The 20,009-nt window shown below is 35.3% G+C and overlaps 5 protein-coding genes across 8 annotated transcripts; 2 read left to right on the top strand and 3 right to left on the bottom strand.

The window, feature by feature from the left end:
* Nucleotides 1-357: 357 nt before the first annotated feature.
* On the bottom strand, nt 358-4,902 carry LOC122527136 (ethanolaminephosphotransferase 1-like). Its single transcript, XM_043651049.1, has 8 exons — nt 4,135-4,902; nt 3,468-3,536; nt 3,210-3,402; nt 2,875-3,137; nt 2,389-2,546; nt 2,125-2,305; nt 1,874-2,050; nt 358-1,793 (listed from the first exon to the last, which is right to left on the bottom strand). The coding sequence occupies exons 1-8, from the start codon at nt 4,204-4,206 to the stop codon at nt 1,731-1,733; spliced, it is 1,176 nt and encodes a 391-aa protein (XP_043506984.1). The 5' UTR covers nt 4,207-4,902; the 3' UTR covers nt 358-1,730.
* Nucleotides 4,903-5,911: 1,009 nt separating this feature from the next.
* LOC122527142 (cytochrome c oxidase subunit 7C, mitochondrial) lies at nt 5,912-6,500 on the bottom strand. Of its 2 annotated transcripts, none has more exons than XM_043651057.1 (3): nt 6,297-6,500; nt 6,019-6,140; nt 5,912-5,946 (listed from the first exon to the last, which is right to left on the bottom strand). In XM_043651057.1, the coding sequence occupies exons 1-2, from the start codon at nt 6,396-6,398 to the stop codon at nt 6,024-6,026; spliced, it is 219 nt and encodes a 72-aa protein (XP_043506992.1). In that variant the 5' UTR covers nt 6,399-6,500; the 3' UTR covers nt 5,912-5,946; nt 6,019-6,023. The 2 variants fall into 2 exon arrangements, with proteins under 2 accessions (XP_043506992.1, XP_043506994.1); XM_043651059.1 differs by having other exon boundaries at nt 5,912-5,939; nt 6,020-6,140.
* Nucleotides 6,501-6,985: 485 nt separating this feature from the next.
* Nucleotides 6,986-9,751, top strand: LOC122527134 (E3 ubiquitin-protein ligase TRIM23-like). 3 transcript variants are annotated; one of them, XM_043651047.1, is made up of 7 exons: nt 6,986-7,000; nt 7,550-7,637; nt 7,716-8,276; nt 8,334-8,442; nt 8,566-8,939; nt 9,014-9,382; nt 9,486-9,751. In XM_043651047.1, the coding sequence occupies exons 2-7, from the start codon at nt 7,569-7,571 to the stop codon at nt 9,678-9,680; spliced, it is 1,677 nt and encodes a 558-aa protein (XP_043506982.1). In that variant the 5' UTR covers nt 6,986-7,000; nt 7,550-7,568; the 3' UTR covers nt 9,681-9,751. The 3 variants fall into 3 exon arrangements, with proteins under 3 accessions (XP_043506982.1, XP_043506979.1, XP_043506981.1); XM_043651044.1 differs by lacking the exon at nt 6,986-7,000 and adding an exon at nt 7,272-7,412; XM_043651046.1 differs by lacking the exon at nt 6,986-7,000 and adding an exon at nt 7,423-7,441.
* Nucleotides 9,752-10,690: 939 nt separating this feature from the next.
* Nucleotides 10,691-14,637, bottom strand: LOC122527135 (calreticulin). The gene is made up of 8 exons (XM_043651048.1): nt 14,470-14,637; nt 12,958-13,062; nt 12,665-12,868; nt 12,165-12,316; nt 11,636-11,902; nt 11,316-11,552; nt 10,987-11,130; nt 10,691-10,789 (listed from the first exon to the last, which is right to left on the bottom strand). The coding sequence occupies exons 1-8, from the start codon at nt 14,552-14,554 to the stop codon at nt 10,772-10,774; spliced, it is 1,212 nt and encodes a 403-aa protein (XP_043506983.1). The 5' UTR covers nt 14,555-14,637; the 3' UTR covers nt 10,691-10,771.
* On the top strand, nt 13,788-19,888 carry LOC122527133 (hepatoma-derived growth factor-related protein 2-like). Its single transcript, XM_043651043.1, has 9 exons — nt 13,788-14,201; nt 15,107-15,243; nt 15,350-16,133; nt 16,318-17,069; nt 17,395-17,697; nt 17,780-18,164; nt 18,258-18,573; nt 18,654-18,823; nt 19,338-19,888. The coding sequence occupies exons 3-9, from the start codon at nt 15,912-15,914 to the stop codon at nt 19,377-19,379; spliced, it is 2,190 nt and encodes a 729-aa protein (XP_043506978.1). The 5' UTR covers nt 13,788-14,201; nt 15,107-15,243; nt 15,350-15,911; the 3' UTR covers nt 19,380-19,888.
* Nucleotides 19,889-20,009: the final 121 nt, after the last annotated feature.

The following is a 20,009-nucleotide window of genomic DNA, read 5'->3' as shown; positions in this document are numbered from 1 at the left end:
TATCTAAAAAATAAAGTTACACATGGATATTTTAATTAAAGTAGGTTACGTAGCTTTCGTTAAGTGCTATTTGTACATGTATGTTCATAAATATATTTGGTAGTTAAAAAATGTAGCATTTCGGAATTACTACACCTACATTACGTTCTTCTTTCAGAAACTACGTATGTACATATAGTAAAGTTTACAAAAAAGTTTGTTACTTCTATGAACATTTTCGAGTCTACCTAAGATTTCGAACGAATTCTTGGATTTACCTTTCTTTTTTCTCTCTTTTACAAAATTACATTATATCAAATTACATGTATTGAGAATGTAAAACAGACTAGTAACATATTAAATGCAAGTAACATATTAAAAAAAAAATTTAACTTCAATATATTTTCACTTAAAACGTATAATAATGGAGTTTCAATGCACAGAATTATCGGAAACCTATGGCAATACACGTTTTAATACGTTGATTTATTCTACATTGACTTATATTTTATTCGCACAACGTGGGAATTAATGGATACCAGCATCTATCGTTCCTTATCTTACAATCGTTTCACGAACGTTCTACACCATTTACTATTGTCATCGATGACACGTCTTTTATGCAAACATTGTAATGACCGATCGATGTTAATTATGAAGAAAAAAAAAATTAATCATTACATGATTTCTAATCTCTGACTGACGTCATACATTTTTCCCACGTTGAAAACTTAAGTATACGATAATAAAATATCATATCTTATAAAAGAAGAAGAATTAAATATCTATCGATTTCTCGTATCTTTTGACTAAATAATTTTCGTTCCATGATAGAAACATAAAGTTTCTCTGTTATTAGCTAATTTCTTTAATTGATTGACTTGTTTAGTCTAGCTCGAAGTATATTATACACAATACTATTTGCAAAAATCCTTCAAGTCGAGCTGATCACTATAAATATAATATAATATACACATGCATCCTCACGGAAAATAAATAATGTCTCTTGCACGTATCTTATTACAAATATGCCCTCTCCGGCATTACATATTTCCTTCTTTATCCGTATCAAAATTCATTATACACCAGCTTGCTTAGAATTTTCACGCACAGCGAAAATCTTTTTCTCCAGCAATCACTCGAAACGAAAGAAAAGTCACCGTATAGGCTTCGATAGATTTCAAAGAAACTCGGCACCAAAGAAAAAGAGAACATTTCGTCTCGTGAGAAAACTAAGCAAGTTAGATTTGTAATCTCGTTTCTCAGACAATACACGTTAAAAACGAAAAATTCAATGCGCAACAGCTAGAAGCCTCGCGTATACTCGAAAATAAATATTCTACGCACAGTCAGGGTTACGAACAGAATACAAAAAAAAAGTCAAGGTAGAAAGAATGATGCGAACTTATTTCACATTTACATATACGCAAAGCAAGACTGTAGGTCTTTAACTATATCACAGCAACATGAAATGCTTTTGTCTTTGCAAAATAAATAGAGAACGTTACTTAGCAGGTACTTTCTCTCTCTGGGTATGTGATGATCGCTGATTATATGCTCGAATAAAACTGTTATTATCTACTGTCCAGCATTTACGTTTTCATAGCCCAAACATTCTTTCTTTTTATAATCAATGGTGATCCTGAAATTTTTTTACTGTCTGTCTGTCTGATCTATTCTCACTCGTTCGTAGCTCTTCCCGACTGTTTGTTCGTATTTCTTCGTTTTTAACATGTATCGTCGGCAAGTAGTCAGTCTGCACGATCTTTGATACGGAACGTGTGAATACGAAAATGACGACACATTTGACGTACCTGGAGGAGTGAATAATTTATTAATAATAATATCTGTATCATAAAATATCTTACTTAAAAAATATTAAAATAAATCTTACCACACATGTTCCATAGTGAATGTGGGCCAGTAAAGCTACGATGGCAAGGATATACGTAAATATCAGATCTACACTAGGCAAGATAAATGAGAAAATGGCTATAACCGCGACGGGTAGTAATATCCATGGTAATAGTTCACATCTAGTGTTGCTCATTTGTGAAACAATTAAACGACACTGCAAAATTTTAGAGAACATTAGTTTCCATCATCAAAATGATTCTGTTTTAGTTATTTAGTCAACTATCTTACACAGATATTCGAAAAGATAGTTCCAATTGCTAAGAAAACTATTCTAGGATCTTTCTCGATGATGTTGCTAGGCGAATGAACTACCCAAATTGTTGAAATCGCGAAGAGTACCGCTAGAGGTAACAGAGGTCTTATGGCATCTAGGAACGTACGCATTTTACCAGTCTTGTCCCTATACGATCTAGAAATCACAAAATATATTTTATTACGTGGAAATCTCATGATGGAAAAATCTGAGTTCAACTTCAATTCAATTGGACTAACTTGTATATATTCCAGAGAACCACCGGTAAACTAGATACAATTGCAGTAACATAAAGCAATATTTCAAATATTACACCAACAGGTATACCGCCGGGGAATACAAATTTCCATGCTTTATGTCCGCCTATACTAGATATGATAAAGACAACAATAGTGCCCTAGAAATAAATTAGGGGATAAATCATATAAATTATTTATCAGTGGACTGCGAATCTTTATGCAACTGTATATTTTTACAAAAATAATTTCAAAATGAGTGTTAATTAACTGTATATTTTTAGAAAGATAATTTCAAAAATGAGTGTTAATTAACTGTATATTTTTACAAAGATAATTTCAAAAATGAGTGTTATAAGGAGCATTATTTGGATATTTCGTATATTTTTATGTATATTACGTGTACCTCCAAATGTTCTGTAAGTGCATAAAAATTTACAGTCTATTTATTAATAATTTAATATACATCTTAAATGAATGGAAACTTACTACCATAGATAGATCATATCCCCAAGGAAGAAATAATACCCCTGTGTTATACTTTTCCCAGTGAGTCAAGTAGAAACTAATAAACACGTTCCATAAAATAAAGTACATTCTTAATGGAGACACGCTATGATCCGTTCGACCAAACACAGAAAACATACAGACACTAATGAGCATTGTTGTCCAACTGTCTAGTCCATGATCAAATAATTCTCCTAAGGGCCCTGATGTTTGAGTACGTCGTGCTTGTTTTCCATCAATACCATCTGCAAAATAAACATTGCATTAAGTCCAATGACTTTACAAATTCATAAGGGATATAAAAAATATTTACTCACCAAGGGTATATGCCATAAATACGTTAAATACACCCAAGGCAAAGACCCATCTTGGTATAGGTGGATACTGTGGTTTATCATCGCTCGATGCATACAAATAGTAATCATAAAACGCAAACAATGTGAAGTTGAAGACAGTAAAGAGGAATCCAAAGAAAGTTAATACATTCGGAGCAACCCATTTTGGACAGTACTGAAAAAAATATCGAATTGACAGAAAAAATTAAACGAGCAATTATAAAATTTTCACACACATACCTGAACCACTTTGTTCCAAAATGGATGCATAACATATACACTGAGAGGGTTTGTATCCACTGAACTGTACTGAAAATATAAATCAATAAAATATTTACTAAAAAACTTCGAAGACTTCTATTATATCCAACTCATAATTCCGAGATAATGCAACATCATTCAATGCATATTACATAACATACTGTATTTTAAATCTCACATTTAAAATTACCTTGGTTTTAATTCATGCATTTGTTTTCAAGAACTCATTGAAGTCACATGGATGTTCATATGAATGCTGAATTTAGAAATGCAAAAACATCCGAAGCAAAATTCTCATAGTAATGTGCAAAGGAATTTCATTCTGATTTTACTCTTTGTTATTTATTTTCAAATTACTTATTCACAAAACTGTGAACATTCATAATTATCAATGTTCTTACTATTCTTATCATAGAAATATCTACAGTTAAAACATTTTATCACTCAAGTAAACACATTTCATAGCTGATAATACAATATTTTTGCAAATTTACAACAGATAACAATAATTCCATGTTTGGTTCTTGGAGGAAACTCCAGATTAGAGTCTCCACCATGCCCAAGACATAACCCTTCAGACCAAGAAACATTAAATAAATCTTCGGAAAAGAGAAAAGTGAAACGTCCAGCCAGCCGGGAAACTTACTTTATAGCTCTCGAAGCCGGTTAGATGTTGTTCAGTGAGATACTCGACCTCGAAGCTCAATTTTTGATACATGGTGCTGCGGATGACGAGTCTAACCGCTACGTTAGTGTGACGTCCCCGACGTCTCGGCGTCTAACGACGCTGCGGGTCTTGCGCGTACTAACTTCACTATCTCATTCCAATTCCGATTCAATGTCTCTCTCTACGACCGGCGACCACGATGCAGAAGATAATGGCTTGATTTGGTGCCGCATCCCCGCAGTGAGCGTCATTCAAATACTAGTTCAATATTTTCCACGGTCACTGCAGCTCGGGTTAAGCAGCGCAGCTTGCTATAGGAGATATATATCTCTAAAAGGAGTGTCGCTTCAATAATCGCGCCTCCCCTCTTTTTAAGTTAGCCAAATGTCTGTGGCAAGAATCGACCACTATCAGCTTCTATTTGATGAATCTGAGTTTGTTAGTGATTCTGAGCTAAAATTGTACTTTTTTTTCTCAAAAATTTGTTCCCTTCCCTCGTGTTCACTGTTTGTGAGCACAATTTGATCGTATTCGAACTTTTGCTTGCGTGCACGTGACACCAGAAAGAATTATGAATGTGCATCTAAAATTCGTATTTTTCTAAGCAGAATACACGTGCTTGTAGTGCGTAAGCTCAGTTGAGCGTTAGTTTATTTATAGTAATATTGCCCTTATGTGAATGATGACACCTTATCTTAACAGATTGCTAAATCGAATGGGGAGATCTCTTCGAAGTAAATCGCAGCGTGATCCCCTCCTCCCCTCCCCCCCGATTTTGAGCTAGTAAGTCGCTCCATGATCGAATTGGGAGATCTCTCCCGCTTTTTCCTTTCTTCTGTTATTTAGTCAACTCTGAATTAGAATTCTGTACAATCTATCAAATACCTTTCCTGCTTTTGTGAAATATTTTTAATAAAATCGTTAAACTCAATATTTTATAAAAAATATTAGATTATTAATTGACTGAACTTTGCATGGATGAAGCATCAGATTGTCCGGGTGATATACTTGTCAATGAGTTAGACGATAATGATAGTGTTGTTATACCCATAAATAAATGTAATTTGAAAATTCAGAAGATGATTCCGACAACGATACGGTGCTAGGTCCTTTCCGGTTAGCAGAAATTAACTCAAGGCTGGTACTCATGTGCACGAAATAAAGAAAGAAACTCGCACATAGAGCCGAAATTGAAAGGAGAGCGTAATGCATGAATTCCCACTTATGAAACTGCGTATTGATAGCTACTTGTTATACGTAAATTGATCTGAACGTAGGCGTGTCCTTGAAGGATAATAATATCTAGTAAGTTAGATAATAGCTGAAGATAATAGATATTCAAAGGTCAGAGTTGAGCGCGTCAATTTAATGTACGCCGCGCAAACGTTTATTGTACGAAATAAAACGTGCAACGTTGTACTTGTTGAAATTATATATGCGACAACATTTTTATGACACGTGATATCTGAAACAAGTTACATAAGTACGTTTTTCATTGGATTTTTTTTTTTACGTAATGGGGGAATTATCCTTCATTTTTTTAATTGAATATGGTTCAATTATGTCTATTCACGTGATTAAAAAGTATCTATTAAAGTAGCAGTAATTGAATCGATTGAATATGCATCGGTCATTTTCATGATAATGAAACGAATGAATTCTCTTTACATTGCATTGCAAACTGTTAGCACGGTAACTTTATTAAACAATATTTCAGAGTTAGCTTTTATCATTACAAGTCTTTGTTACATTTTTCTTTTTACTAATGTACTAATGTTAATACTGTAATACCTGAAAAATAACAAGATGAATTTAAATTTAAATTAAAATACTTAACAGAGGCTGTAGACTGATAAAACTTACACATATTACTTAAGATGCAAATGGTAATGAAGTACAGCAAAAGGTACTGCAAGTCCACTTGCAGTGTAGACAGTGAAAAGTGCGGCAAGCTTGTATTTATTGGTGATGTCAAAAGGAACATTCTGCGTAAAAAGAAAATATGATAACTTAAATTACTGTCAAGAAATAGGGAAGGAAGAAATATTTAATGTTTCAAATGAATTCGACCAATCTATTTCGAAAATTATCAAGTCGAACTTCATTATGTAATGAACCATAGTTTATTGTTTTTGACTTACTGCACCAGGAAAACCTTCTGGATCGTGCTCGTCGCTTCTCCTTGCAGAGGAAGTTTTAAAAGATCTGGTGAATCGCCGTAAGACCGATCTAAGAGCCGACATATTTGCAATCGCGTATTGCGTGTTCGATCCCACGAAATTATCCAAAACAATATGGCAATAGATTGGCTGGTTTCTATAAGTTTAAAGCGCGTTCACATGTATCATTTTAGTTATTTCTATCGTTATTATCATACTGTTTCATTATAACCCTAGATCTCGGTTGACGTTAATTTTACAATTTCAGAAATATTTGTTTTAATGTTTGTTTCATAAATTTGAAGTTTAATCAAAAATGAAATTTTAGTAGTTCATCAACTGCAAAGTAATTTATTTTATTGAATACGTAACAAGCAATAAAAATAAATTCATATAAAGTATAATTGTATATTAGCCTTGATGTATCGTAAATTGTAAACGTGGCCTAATATTTTTGGCGCGAACTTTAAATGTTACGAAATTCTGGTACCGTTAAATATACTTATTTGTCTCAAGCTGAAGTAGAATTTTCAGGTTCCCTTGCATTTTAAGTTAATTACTATTCGTAAATTTTACAATTTTAATTCTGAATCAATTATTATTAACATTAATAAATTTCTTTTTACATGGGAAAAGAAATTTTGAAAAGAAAATTTTATGAATTCGAAAAAAAATATAAAATACAAGTACAAGACATTGTAACTTGTAATTTATCACTCAATATATTAATACTGATAAATTTTTGTTTCCTTTCTAAATAATTGATCAGATTCCTTTAACCTGTAGTTAATTATACATCAAGGCAATGTTGCATCATTTGTATTTACTAATGACACAATCAAATGTTTTGAAACAATCATTTCTTATTACATAATTGAACAATAAAATATAAAAAATATTTTAAACTTCTATATTTATGTAAAATTATAATGTAATTTTACTACATATTAACATGTTATTATATGTAATAATGACATGTTATTATTGATTAAAGTCTATCCTAATGTAACATTTTATTTATACTTAAAAAGATGTTTTATATTGAGCATGTCTACTGTGATTTTATATATCATTGACTACAATTTATAGCCAACAGGAGTATGTAACATTTTTTTATAGTTTTATACATATATGTATATGAGAACACTCTAACCTGAAACTTATTTGTAACATGGAGAATCTACATGAATTTCTATTATTGTATAACTGTTGATAATTTTTTCATACATTTTTAGTCTCAATACAGAAATTATCATGACTGACAATTTGGATCATCTGAGCAAATACTTTAAACAAACTCTGAAACCTATTGTAAGAACAAATGTAAGTTAAGTTTGTTTAATACATCAAATTTAACTAAACTATTTGAAATTTCTAATCTTGAAAAATATTAATTTTTAGGTATTGGAGTGCCGTGTTTGCGAAGAAGTATTTACCATTGATGGAGTAAAAGTACCAAGATTACTGCATTGTGGTCACACAGTGTGTCATTCATGCCTTTTACGATTAAGACCTTGTATGACTGACCAGCAGTTTTTACTGTGTCCCTTCGATAGACAACCAACGGGCATTAGTCAAAACAATATCTGCAATTTAAAAAAGAATTTTGCCCTGATTGAATTGCTAGAGAGATTGGAACAGTCCAATAGTGAGAAATTATCAATACTCGAAAGAGAGAGACTTCAATCCAATCAGACTTGTGATGAGGACGAAGCTCATACAGCAGTATTATATTGCACTATTTGTATGACCCACTTGTGTGAGAATTGTGACAGTATCATTCATTCTTCAAAGACTTTAAGCAAACACAAACGTGTACCTTTGTCAGAGAAGCCAAAAGAAAAACCAAAGTGTCCGGTGCATACAACGCATGTGGCTGAATTTACTTGCACTCAAGAAGGCTGCCACAATTCCCTTATGTGTTATTTGTGCAAGGATTACGGTAGACATAGCACACATAAGGTAACAAAAATTACTTATAATTAGCGATCAATATTCTACCATCTGTTTTAATTATAGCTAGCTTTGGTGGAAGTTGAGGCAGAGAATATTAGAAAATCTATTGTCACTGCTCTGCAGAAAATGACGCAGTTTATGGAAAGTATGAGAGATACAGCACACAGAATAGGCATGTTTGCTCTCCTTATTCTAACGCTTTTTTTTCGAATCTTTCAGTTTCTTATTGAAAATTATAATTGTTGTCAATTAAGAAATTCGACCTGTAAATCTGTATATAAATTCTCGTTGTTAGAAACGGTGATACAAGAGTTAGAAGGATGGGCAATAGAAGATGCAAGGCAACGAGTGCGTCAGCATTTTGAGGAATTAAGAACCTTGTTGGCTGAGCAAGAAAACGCAGCTATCTCCTGCATCGAAACAGAAACGCGTGGAAGATTGTGCGCTCTGAGACAGCAACAACAGGATTTGACTACTACTAGGTCTCAAGTGGCGGATGTGTGCATCCAATGCGAAAGTATCTTGGATTCCGAAGATTGGAAGTTACTGAACAGCGCGACGAAAGTTAAAGAAGTGTTAACTACATTGGAACAGCAGCAACAACATTATGCTCAACTTGGTCCGGATTTTCTCACACCTGAATCCTCTATACCTATAATATTCAGCCGTGTAAGTGTGTTTATTGATGTACGGAATGTGCATAATTAATTTCTACAAAAACTAATTCTCAATACAATTTATAGGACAACAGGGTACATATTGGTACGAAGATCGACATGCGCGTGGTGATCTTGGGATTGGACGGTGCTGGGAAAACGAGCATTCTATCAGCCATGAGAGGCATTACGCTTTCCGGACCGCCAATCCCTACGATTGGCTTCAACGTAGAAAGTCTGGAGTACAAAAATTTGGTATTCACTTTGTGGGACGTTGGTGGCCAACAGAAGTTTAGACCACTGTGGAAACATTACTATCACAACACACAGGCAGTGATTTTTGTCGTTGATGCCAGTGACAGATCTAGATTCGAAGAAGCTCAAAATGAATTATCAAAAATCATAAATGAACGCGAATTAAAAGACGCCTTATTCCTTATATACGCTAATAAGCAGGTAATTATTTTACAAAATACTATCTTTACGATATATTCATAAACTTCTAATTCATTTTATTAATAAAATTTTCGGTCTAATTTTTTTTCTCCATTCTTCATAGGACATCACTGGTTGCGCCAGTGTCGAAGAATTAACCGATATCTTATGTTTGCAAAAATTATGTTGTGGTCGGGCGTGGCACATACAGGGCTCGTCTTTAGTTACAAATGCTTGTGGTTCTACGCAAGGTCTCGATTGGTTAACCCAACAATTAGGCGCTCACGAAACCTTATACACAATACCTACCATATCGTAAAATTCGTAAATCGCAATCCTGCTTTTATAGAATGAATGAGATTGCAATGAAGAAATTCAAATTTCTCTGTATTTTACGTACTTATATAGCCTGTAATTTTCTTTGCAAATTACGTATTGTACATTCCGCGAATAACTTCCTTAATTAATTCAACAATTGTGATAATGTTCGAGGTTGTCTAGCTTACTGCATTTGATATGATGTAACTATCATATAATAATATAGCCGTGTTAATCGAAAGGCGTTAATAAACGGCTTGGGCACGTCTAGAAAAGTCTTATTTATTTTATTACATCGGTTACTTGATTTTTGCATTTAATACATAATCATACCAATCATATTTATATTTATATTTCATTCAGTCATGTCTGCACACATCCAATCATTCTTACATTTTAACTGGAGCGAGCTTCTTAATACGCGCGTACACTGTACGGAAATTGAAATAATATATAATATATATATATATATTTATATATATATAATATAGTATCATTAAATTACATCTCAATTATCTTTCAATTGTATATAAAAACACTTGACAAACAAAAACGAAACAACTTAGAGTCTTTTCGTGGAGCTGTGCCATGGGAGGGGGAGGGAGAGATACGGGGCAAGATGACTCTATACGATATATATATATGTATATATACATCATATATATATATATATATACGCAAATTACGTCCATATGACGTATTGCAGTAGCACGTAATGAGCACTTTGATTTCTTTCCTTTGACACTCAGGGCAATAACCTTACACCGATGAATTTCACAGAACACGATCGAACGACTGAAGACTAGGTTAGAAAATTGAAGTTACGAAGATGAAACCGCGTTTCGATTAGAGAAAAATGAAAAGACTTTTATTGGAGACTCACAGATCTTCCACGAATCCAATAACTATCTGTTTCTTTTTCCGTAGAGTTTCATTTGATGAGAAAGGATCCGTTTGTTTTGTGGCAATGGTTAGTTTCTCTTTTTCTTGTTGCTACGATTTTTACGTGTATTTTTGTGGAAAGTTAGTGCGTGTCGCGGCCACACAGCTCCTGGAATATAGTCTGTGTTCGTGTCGATCACAACACATTATTTACAATTCGTCGTGTTCCTGGAAAAATAAATAAATAAATAAATTTTAGTAATACAATTAAAATTCTTTTTTAAAAAATGGGAGAATGCCCGATTTTATATTCAGCAACGAGGAATTCCAGCCATTTTATCAATCAGTTCAAATCAGAGCTAAATAGAATCATCATGAGAATTAAGGGCGAAGAGGTTTTCAATGTTTTTTAAAAGTAAACTTACTTCAGCATCAGGGACACTGTTATCTTCTTCATCCACGTCTTCGTCCTCGTCATCATCCTTGTTATCTTCATTTTCTTTGCTCTCCTTTTGTCTCTGTTTTCTTTCCTCCTCATCTTGAACCTCCTTCATCTTTTTCTCACCTTCCTACAACACACATACGACCTTGAAATAAATCTATGTAACCGTATACGTGAAATCACAATAATTGTAACAATGTAACTTCAGCAACGAGGAATTCCAGCTTTTTATCGTTCATTGAAATCAGCAACGCCTTTAACATCATATTGTTCCTATTCAAGTTAAATATAACATTTTTTCTTTTCACTTACCAAAGTAGGCTTCCAAACTTCTTCGCCAAATTTACGGGCGACTTCGGGGTCATCAGTGATCAGTACATTATCGAAAATTGTCCCAGATTTCACTTGCCAGAGGTCAAAACCGAGAGCGCAAATTTCGTCAAATTTGTACAATTCTGGATCAGCCGTGTATTCGGGATTATCAATCTCTGGATGAATCCAGGGTCCTTTATAATTTGGATTGTCAATTTGTTTCGGTTTCCATTCACCCTGAAGAACATAAGGAAATCAGTTTATATGTAGATTTCAAGTTAACTAATTTGTTCATTATAACTAACTTTAGTACAACTAACCTTATATTCAGGATTATCGATCATTGGAGCTTCCCATTCTCCGTCCATTTCATCGTCCCAATCTTCGGGTTTAGTAGCCTCGGGATCGGGAATATGCTCTGGTTTCTCCCAATCTTCTGGTTTCTGGTCATCTGGATCAGGAATAGTGGCCTTATCATCCCAATCTTCAGGTTTGCTCTGGGATGGATCTCTGATCTTCTTTGGTGGAAGAAAGTCCCAATCCGCTTCTAGTTCACCAGATTCTACTTCTTCGTTATCAATTAGAACCTATAGGGACACGAATACAAGTATTTAAATAGAAGGAAAACTACTAATTACGAGTGTATAAATACGTATAGTATATAGATAGTGGAATATCGTTCTTTGTTACTATCGTAAATAAGCAACGTGACTTATATACACTTTACGAACAAGATAATCATTACTCTTCGAGATCCTCTAGCACTTATTCTCCACAGATCAATGAGAACATGTGACTCTAGGCTCGATACGTATTTCTACAAGTTTATAGATCGTTCTACTCCCTTACTTTGTATGTATTGTCAGGCTTAACAATCAAGGTGTACAAGTGAGTATATATGTCATCTTTGCAGCGAATCTCCTTGTTAATCAAACGGTTTTTGCCCTTATAGCTGAAGATCGCGTGAACTTTCTTCGTAGTAGGTCCACAAATATCAGGTCCTATAAAGAAGCATCACATTTAGCAATGATCATGTTCCTTGGATTTCTGCCAAATACATTTCACGCATGTATTTTTGTAACAGACGGAGAAAAAGTAACCTCGGAAAATACTGTTCAATATTCGCTATATCTGATATATCATTTTCTTTTATCAGTATCTAATTAATGAAAAGGTTAATGTCTCTTTACGAGTGCCTGAAATATGTATGATTACTATATTCAGGGCATAAGCGAGAATTTGCTCTCCGAGATCCATTAGCACCAACATGCCATAGAATGACATAACCGGTGACTCTAGGCTCGGGTTTCTATAATAAAAGTAACATTGAAACAGTTGAAGATTCTTACCAAACATAATCTGATATGGACTGTCACCGTGCATGTCTTTCTGATCCAATGAGCAGTCGAATATTTTTACATATCCACCGCCACAATCAATGTTTTGTTCATGCTTAACAGTAAATTGGATAACAAGTGTTTTGTCTTTATTGCTGAACGGTTTAAACTTTCTGCTCAAGGCATAGAATCTGGCATCTTGTGATGTTTGGATACCTGCGTGCAAGTGAGAGGAATTATTGTATCAATTGTTTTATTGTATTATACGCGCAGCATAAATATTTATACAAGTTTCTCTTGTTTACCTTTGTCATTTTCTGGATCATTCCAGAATTTTCCGTGACTTAAAACAAACTTTCCAAATTCCTTTCCAGAATGTTCAGAGTACACCCAATTCTTCTCCCAGGAATCTGTAAGGAATTTACATTTAGAAAATTTTTTTAAAAATCTTCTAACATATTAAAAATGTCGAGACAAAATCGTCGCGTACCAAGTAATTACCAAATATTGTACGATAATAATTTTAAGAATCTCGACGTTTATACTTTATCAGACTCAATATCGAATTTAATCGATAATCAGATAATAATCTAGATGTCGTTAACATTGAATAAAAATCGATATCTTGGCTATCATGTATGCAAATAATCTTACAATAATATCAATCGAACAGGGATGCCCCAGTAATTATGATGCAAATAAGGGAATGGGCGATCCCACGCGGAGAATTTGAAAATGTAAAATGAAACTTTGGCTTCCTCCTCGAGAAAATCGAGTTTGAAAACGGGTTAAAATATGAGGAACTGAACTTGGCTAATTCTAGACGAGACGGAAACAATTGTCTGAAAGTTATTCCACGTGGAACGCAGGTCGAAAATGGAAAATAAAATTTGTTCACCGAGAGAATCGAATTTTAAAAGTTTATCAAATATATATATCTGTATTCTAATCGAACCAATTTCTAATTGGACGTGTTCAAACTTCATTTATTTTTACATGTGGGATGGCCTCGCGCCGATTGTTTACTCATGCTCGGTCGGTAATTAAACAAACCTGTGTATATATCAAACGCGATTCAATCGAGAACGAAGGCATTCGTCGAAATTTACTTCTACGTCTTCGACGTGCCCAATCTCTTGCATAGAATCGCCCGGTCGGGTCATAATTATGAGGATGCTCTCGCACGATCGTGTTGCTGGTAACACGTTTTTCTCGGGATAGTTCGCTGGTTGTGTTTTTCTCGCAATCGTTCCAACACAGATCGACCAATCGATTACGCGTCATGTCGGCTGAACGCAGGCCGTAGATTGCTCTATGGCCCTCGTCACGAGACGATTCTCGTGGCACGTTCACGGCGACTCCAATCCTATCACCGTGGCATATGGCATCGTAAACAATTCTACGACGGCTCGATCATGAAATCAAGTATTAATTATGCAGAAACACGGACGCGTAGACGAGTAGCACGGCAGTTGTAGAGAACGATCGAGGCAGGGGCGGTGTGTGGTTACCAAGGCGAAACTACACTGTCCGCACTCTCTTCGTATCTGTGAGTTCAGTTCAGATTTTTCTAGAAATTTACCGCCCGCTAAGATCCCAAAACTTTTCCATTCTGCCGATGCAGCTGTCTTATTGTGAAAACAATGGGTGTGGTTTTTTTTCCCCGGAGAAAACACGAAGAGAGACGTCCCGTTAATTGTTCTACATTGCTTACTTCGGTCCGGGAATTTACTCACCCCGGAGAGGTTTCGACATGCGGAGAATGGAAATGAAGTTACCGATGAGAAAAAAAAGTCCGAAGTCTGGCGTTTACTCACCGTCGAGGAATTTCTCCTCGAAGTAGATTTCTGCAGTGGCGAGCGTGACCGCCAATAGAAGGCAAAACGAGCTGAAGAACCGCATTTTTAGACGCCGGGACAACGAAAGTCCGGTCGACGGTGATCCTTACTCTGCGACGTACTAGCCAATAATGCCCGAATCGTGGACGTGGTTGGTGAATTAGCTGCTGTTGGGGTAGACAGATGGAGGATGCTGATTGGCTGCGGTGCGAGGACCAATCATAGCTGACCACGCTTAACCAACAAGGCGCCGCACCGTGGCAGTTGTCACGCTGCACGTCACCGATAACATACTTCATTTTATCTATTGTCGATATAGTAGAAGATAGCAATTTAGCGGGACACTTTTATTGGTCAGATGACCATTATTTGTAAATAAAATTAAATTCTTAAGAATTTTATTCAATTGAAACGAAATCTTCAGAATTCCTTGTGATATTTTCATTTATATGTGTCCAATGTTATGTCAATTTTTTTATATTTTATGTGAATAAAATGTGAACTGCGTGCATATCCTGGCAGAAGAATCGTTTATCTTTTAAATTTTTTAATTTTTTAACCATAGATGTATCTTTTCTGAATTTTTATTTTATATTTGTTAATTTTTTAATTACAGATGTATGTTTTCAAGAACACTTTAACTTACTAAAGTCTCGAAAATGAACAGCATCACTTTAGGAATTTAAAATGCATCTAAATGCGTCTAATGCGATCAAAAATCTTGTATTGTATTTTGTACTCTAGAAGAGCCCTGTACGTAAATCAAAGTTATAATAGAACTGCAAAATAATTATATTAGATTAATTGGATAAGAATTAAAATAAATATTTTTTTCAACCGATGTTAATTCTTTTTTCAGTACTTTATACTGACAAATTCGATGGAATTCCACAGTTTTGCTCGACACTTGTGTAATTATGTTGCAAAGTAAGCGTTGGACAATTACTTATCATACACATATCGTTCGAGAGATTATGTAACTGCAAGTAGGTTTGGCAATGAAACTAAACCAGTATTTGCATAACAACGTGTTACGTTTTGCGTGTTACGTTTGCAGCAAATATAAAGACGACGATAAAACAGACACGGCATTCCCTCGCATTTCATTTTGTACTATGTATATTCTGTTTGCCCACGTGGAAGATAGAACAAAACACGATGAACCAACCGGATCAAAGATAGTTTCTTGCCCTCGTTGATGTAACCACTTATCACCTGGAGAAACACCTTCAGAGGATGTATCACGTTTCAGGGGCATATTGTTTACCAAATTGTTCCCTTGGTAACGGGCTTTAGCAGACGCACTTCACTTTGGTCGTGCTGCCCTAAAATCTACAAGTAAAGCCAGTAAGATCCAGTCAGGCCGCAGGAGTCGGTGGATCTGAAAGAAAATAGAAAAAAAATTTTAAAAAAGGGGGAAAATGTTGCACTCGAGGGCGACAGCTGCTCTCATGAGGCTGAAGGAAATGGACAAGAAATACAACATAAAACGCAACGAAGGCACAAGAATACAGAGTAATGTCAGCACTGAAAGTTCATTGGAAAATTCTCCTAGAAGCTCGCAGGTCAAGTCTGAAGTCTTGAATGGCAAACAAGATAGATCAGTTCTGCCAATTACTGCAGAGAAGGAAATTAGACCCAAGGTATTGATCAATACAGATGGATCATTTTCAATGTCTTGTTGTTTAGGGGAATTATTTTTATTATACTTGATATTTTTAACCTAGTTTGTGATGATATTTGTTTCATGTTGATTAAATTTAGTTCCTCAAACAATCAGGAAAGTTGTTTTATTTAATTGTGTCTAATGCTGCTTTAATGCTTTAGATATCCCCAAAATTCAGGATGGAGGTAAAGATTCCATTCATCGATGCAAAAAATGATGAATCTTCTTCAATTAACGACAGTACGACTTCGAAGAAATCTCCTAAGACATCTCCTAAAATAAGGTCCATAACAGAGAATGATGTAAGCATCGAAATGCAGGAAAAAAGTGAACGTTCAAGATCGAAAGAATTCCCTAAGAGTCTCTCAAACTTAGAGACTAATTCCAGATACAAGGCTAAGATTCCCATGATAGGATCTGGGGACTCCCCAAGGAGCAATGACTATTTTTCAGTCGCTACAGTGTTTTCCCGGCGTTCGGACGATTCTGAAATAATTTCTGAAGCGATTAAATCCGTAAATGAGACGTCCTTTAGAAAAAGCAGTGAAAGATCAAACGAACCGGAAGTAATAGCGGCCGAAGACAGCGTCCTATTATCGAATTACGCTGAGTCGACGATAGAAGAAGTTATCAAGACGAGCGAAGAAAAGAGTGAAATTGTCACCGAACAAACAAATACCATAAACAAGGACATTTCTATGAGAGAAGTTTCTCTCAAAGAGGAACAGAAAGCTACGTACGAAGACGACACTTTTGAAGAAGCTTCCAGTTCCATTGAATCATCCAGTTCTGTGGATGAGAAATTGAAGAATAACCTGGAAGAGGATACTGTGATTTCTGGGGTGAAACAGATCAAAATTACCCCACATAAGCAGACAGAGATTGTCCAAAGGATGGTGATCGACGAAGACAAGTTATTAAACTTAAGATTTTTATGTCCTTTTTCGCTTTTTGTCTTTCTTGCTTCTAGATGTGAATGTAGATATAATGTCAGTATGGAGGACAATTTTAGCCGACTCTGCTACAATATCTGAGTAGTAAAATTTTTGTTCTGATTATTTTAGATTGTTAATTTATCGATAATCTTGAAAATTTTTCATTTGTAACTCGAAAAGTGATCTTCATTCTCGACTTTAGAATCCTAAAATATCCAGACCAAAAATTTTACTACCTAATTAAATAATATAGTACAATCTTTTATCCATAATAATAAGTGGAATTACATTCCCGTTTCTTAGGGACAAAGAAATCGTGGAGCTGATTGCGCCGAAAATAATGCAAAGTACCAGCGAGTGTGATATTGGTCTTGACGAGGAACTCTCAAATTACGTGAAAACAACAGAGAACGTCGACGAGGCTGTGCCAATCAATCTTTTAAAGTTATCTAAACAAGTAACGTCGACAAAGAAGCACGTTCGTCGAAAAAAATACAGGAAATTGTCCAACGAAAACACAGAGGAGAGGACTGATTCGTCTGTGGCTTCTGAACACGAGAGATTAACAGAACGTAAAGAAAATAGCGTGGAGTCCTTTACATCCACGTAAGCAACATTACTGTTTGCTTCAATCACTTAAAATCGGAGGAACAAGTTCATTTTCTACATATCTTTCATACTATTTCAGAAAAAGTGTAAAAAATGGAAAGGAGACTCAAAAGGAAACTTGCTTGCCGATACGGCACCATAAAGAAAAATATATTAACAAAATAGCAGATGGAAAATTAAAAACTGAGATAGAAGATGGCAGTCCAGAGACGGATCTTAGTGAAGACAAATTTCTAAGAGAGACTCCGAAACAATCTGATGTCACTAGTACATTAAGAAAACTGAATAAAGATGCAATTAACGCCATAGTTAGGAGAGACAGAGTCCAGGCATTTGTTGAGACTCCAGACAAATTCAGACCCTGTAAAAATTGTGGAACCATAATGAAGCTTCCATCCGTAGATGGAGCCAATAATGCTGTGGATTATGACGGTGATGATTCGTCCCTAGAAAATTTTAAAGTGGTAAATCTTTTAAGGAATCAATTTGTTGAATAATTTTTTATTTTAATATGTTTCTTTAATATGTTGGAAACTCACTTGAAAAAATCCTCGTAGGGCAAGAATCCCAGTCATGATCAGAGAATCAAACAGAAGAAGGTCAAATATAAGAAGGTTTCAAAGTCGTCGAAGAGTCGAAAATCAAATTGTGGGAAAATAGATGGGAAACACTCGAGATTCGACTGCAGGCAAACACATCGTTTGCGAAAGCAGGCAGTGACAATCAGATTGCAGCAAGAACGCGAGGATATCCGTAATTACTTGATGGAGCTGGAGCACACGCGATTAAAATTTACTCCAGGGACGATGTTCTCTCAGCTACCTGCCTTCAAGCCGCTTGAATTTCCAAAAATTGCCGCGTTCACGAAACCTGGTAAATTACTTCTCCCTTTTTTTAATTTATTCGTTAAGTAGAAAAGAATATTTGTTACATTAATTTTTTTATGCTAACAGAGGAGAGTTCAAAGTTCAAGGCCAAAGATGAGATTGCTGAGCTACAAGAAAGAATAGTGACGATAAGGCAGTGGCTGAAGGATCAATACATCCTTTATAGAGACTATAGTAGCCTAGCACAGACAGTAAACTCAAAATATATTCCTTCCAGCCTGGAGGATGCAAAAAGGGTATATGTTTTATTCATTCAATCTTTTTTCCATGTTCAAATTAAAATTTAGTTTGTTTTTGCTTGAAAATTTCTATTCACTATAAAATTGAACCACACGATAATCTCTGCCTGAAGTCCTAATAATAAATTATAAATTTCTCCAAAGAAAATTGCTCAATTTTTCTGACAAATTTCTCTCAAAAACAAATAATATTTAAAACATGATGAAAGTCGTTCCAATGAAAATTACATAAATTCCCATCAAATTTCTCTAAGATTGTTGTTGCATTCCTAACTTGAAATACCTACAGTTTACATAACAATTTTTCACGGTGTGCCATTGTACGGTGCGATAACAAAAAAGAAAAAGAATATCGACTGGTAGGAAGTACAGAAACGCGTAAGAAACAATGGAAAGACAATGGAAATGGCTTACAAGGAAGCAAGCCAACCGGGATTCTCCCCTTCGCCGGTGGAAGTTTTTCGGCCGGCAACGTCCGTTTGAAAGTTTTAACGAAATAATCCTGTTTCAGACGATTCGCCAGTTACAGAGAGCAACGATTAAGAACAGGTGACCGGTCGTTTCTACGAACCGCACGGCAAGAACCGACTAGGCACGTGCAACGTGATTATTCTACCGTGCTAGAGTGAACGGTGCCGTTCCTCGTAGGGCTATGCATTATACTTCGTCCATGGTGGTTACGTCGTCGACTTTTCCTCCGTTTTATTGTATCAGTTTCGTGAAATAAACTTGTCTTGATATTCAACTGTTACTTCAGATCAAGTGACTACATTGAAGTGTAATAAATAATTACAACTTGGAGGTACCAGTTACTGATCAGTAAAGAGCCTACGAAAGAACAATCAAATTTGATTTCAATATCTCTGTGGAATAGAAATTAAAATTATCTCAAAACAATCGAATAACAGACAAATTTACTGCATGCAACCAATCCATCGATCTAATCTCCAGGATTGTTTCATAAACGATGGAGTTCATATTCATCGTAGGAGATCAGTGAGAAGAAAGATTCGTAGCTTTTACACAAGAGCGTTGAACCGTTCAAACGTCGTGGTGTCTGAACGAATCGATACCCCGATGTCATGTTGAGAAGGGTCCGAAGAGAAGGGCAGACCCTACGCAGGCCATCCACGCTGTTCGAGCGTGTGTACGCGTGCGTGTTGCACGCGCACGTGCAGGAGAT

This window comes from Frieseomelitta varia, unplaced genomic scaffold (genome assembly GCF_011392965.1).
Source record: "Frieseomelitta varia isolate USP_RPSP 00005682 unplaced genomic scaffold, Fvar_1.2 scaffold_212, whole genome shotgun sequence".
NCBI lineage: Eukaryota > Metazoa > Arthropoda > Insecta > Hymenoptera > Apidae > Frieseomelitta > Frieseomelitta varia.
Note: the sequence above shows the minus strand (reverse complement) of the source record. Positions and strands in the feature narration are given on the sequence as shown.

What these genes read in the sequence shown, in the direction of transcription:
- LOC122527134 (XM_043651047.1), top strand. Translation starts at nt 7,569, where the DNA reads ATGACTGACAATTTGGATCATCTGAGCAAATACTTTAAACAAACTCTG. An exon ending in AACCTATTGTAAGAACAAAT is followed by an intron (nt 7,638 to 7,715) that starts GTAAGTTAAGTT and finishes ATTAATTTTTAG; the next exon opens with GTATTGGAGTGCCGTGTTTG. An exon ending in AGATACAGCACACAGAATAG is followed by an intron (nt 8,443 to 8,565) that starts GCATGTTTGCTC and finishes TCTCGTTGTTAG; the next exon opens with AAACGGTGATACAAGAGTTA.
- LOC122527142 (XM_043651057.1), bottom strand. Translation starts at nt 6,398, where the DNA reads ATGTCGGCTCTTAGATCGGTCTTACGGCGATTCACCAGATCTTTTAAA. An exon ending in CAGAAGGTTTTCCTGGTGCA is followed by an intron (nt 6,141 to 6,296) that starts GTAAGTCAAAAA and finishes CTTTTTACGCAG; the next exon opens with AATGTTCCTTTTGACATCAC.
- LOC122527136 (XM_043651049.1), bottom strand. Translation starts at nt 4,206, where the DNA reads ATGTATCAAAAATTGAGCTTCGAGGTCGAGTATCTCACTGAACAACAT. An exon ending in CCGGCTTCGAGAGCTATAAA is followed by an intron (nt 3,537 to 4,134) that starts GTAAGTTTCCCG and finishes TTATATTTTCAG; the next exon opens with TACAGTTCAGTGGATACAAA. An exon ending in CTATCTTTTCGAATATCTGT is followed by an intron (nt 2,051 to 2,124) that starts GTAAGATAGTTG and finishes AAAATTTTGCAG; the next exon opens with TGTCGTTTAATTGTTTCACA.
- LOC122527135 (XM_043651048.1), bottom strand. Translation starts at nt 14,554, where the DNA reads ATGCGGTTCTTCAGCTCGTTTTGCCTTCTATTGGCGGTCACGCTCGCC. An exon ending in AGCCTGACAATACATACAAA is followed by an intron (nt 11,903 to 12,164) that starts GTAAGGGAGTAG and finishes GTGTCCCTATAG; the next exon opens with GTTCTAATTGATAACGAAGA. An exon ending in TCGATAATCCTGAATATAAG is followed by an intron (nt 11,553 to 11,635) that starts GTTAGTTGTACT and finishes TATGTTCTTCAG; the next exon opens with GGTGAATGGAAACCGAAACA.
- LOC122527133 (XM_043651043.1), top strand. Translation starts at nt 15,912, where the DNA reads ATGTTGCACTCGAGGGCGACAGCTGCTCTCATGAGGCTGAAGGAAATG. An exon ending in ATGGTGATCGACGAAGACAA is followed by an intron (nt 17,070 to 17,394) that starts GTTATTAAACTT and finishes CCCGTTTCTTAG; the next exon opens with GGACAAAGAAATCGTGGAGC. An exon ending in GCCTGGAGGATGCAAAAAGG is followed by an intron (nt 18,824 to 19,337) that starts GTATATGTTTTA and finishes ATCCTGTTTCAG; the next exon opens with ACGATTCGCCAGTTACAGAG.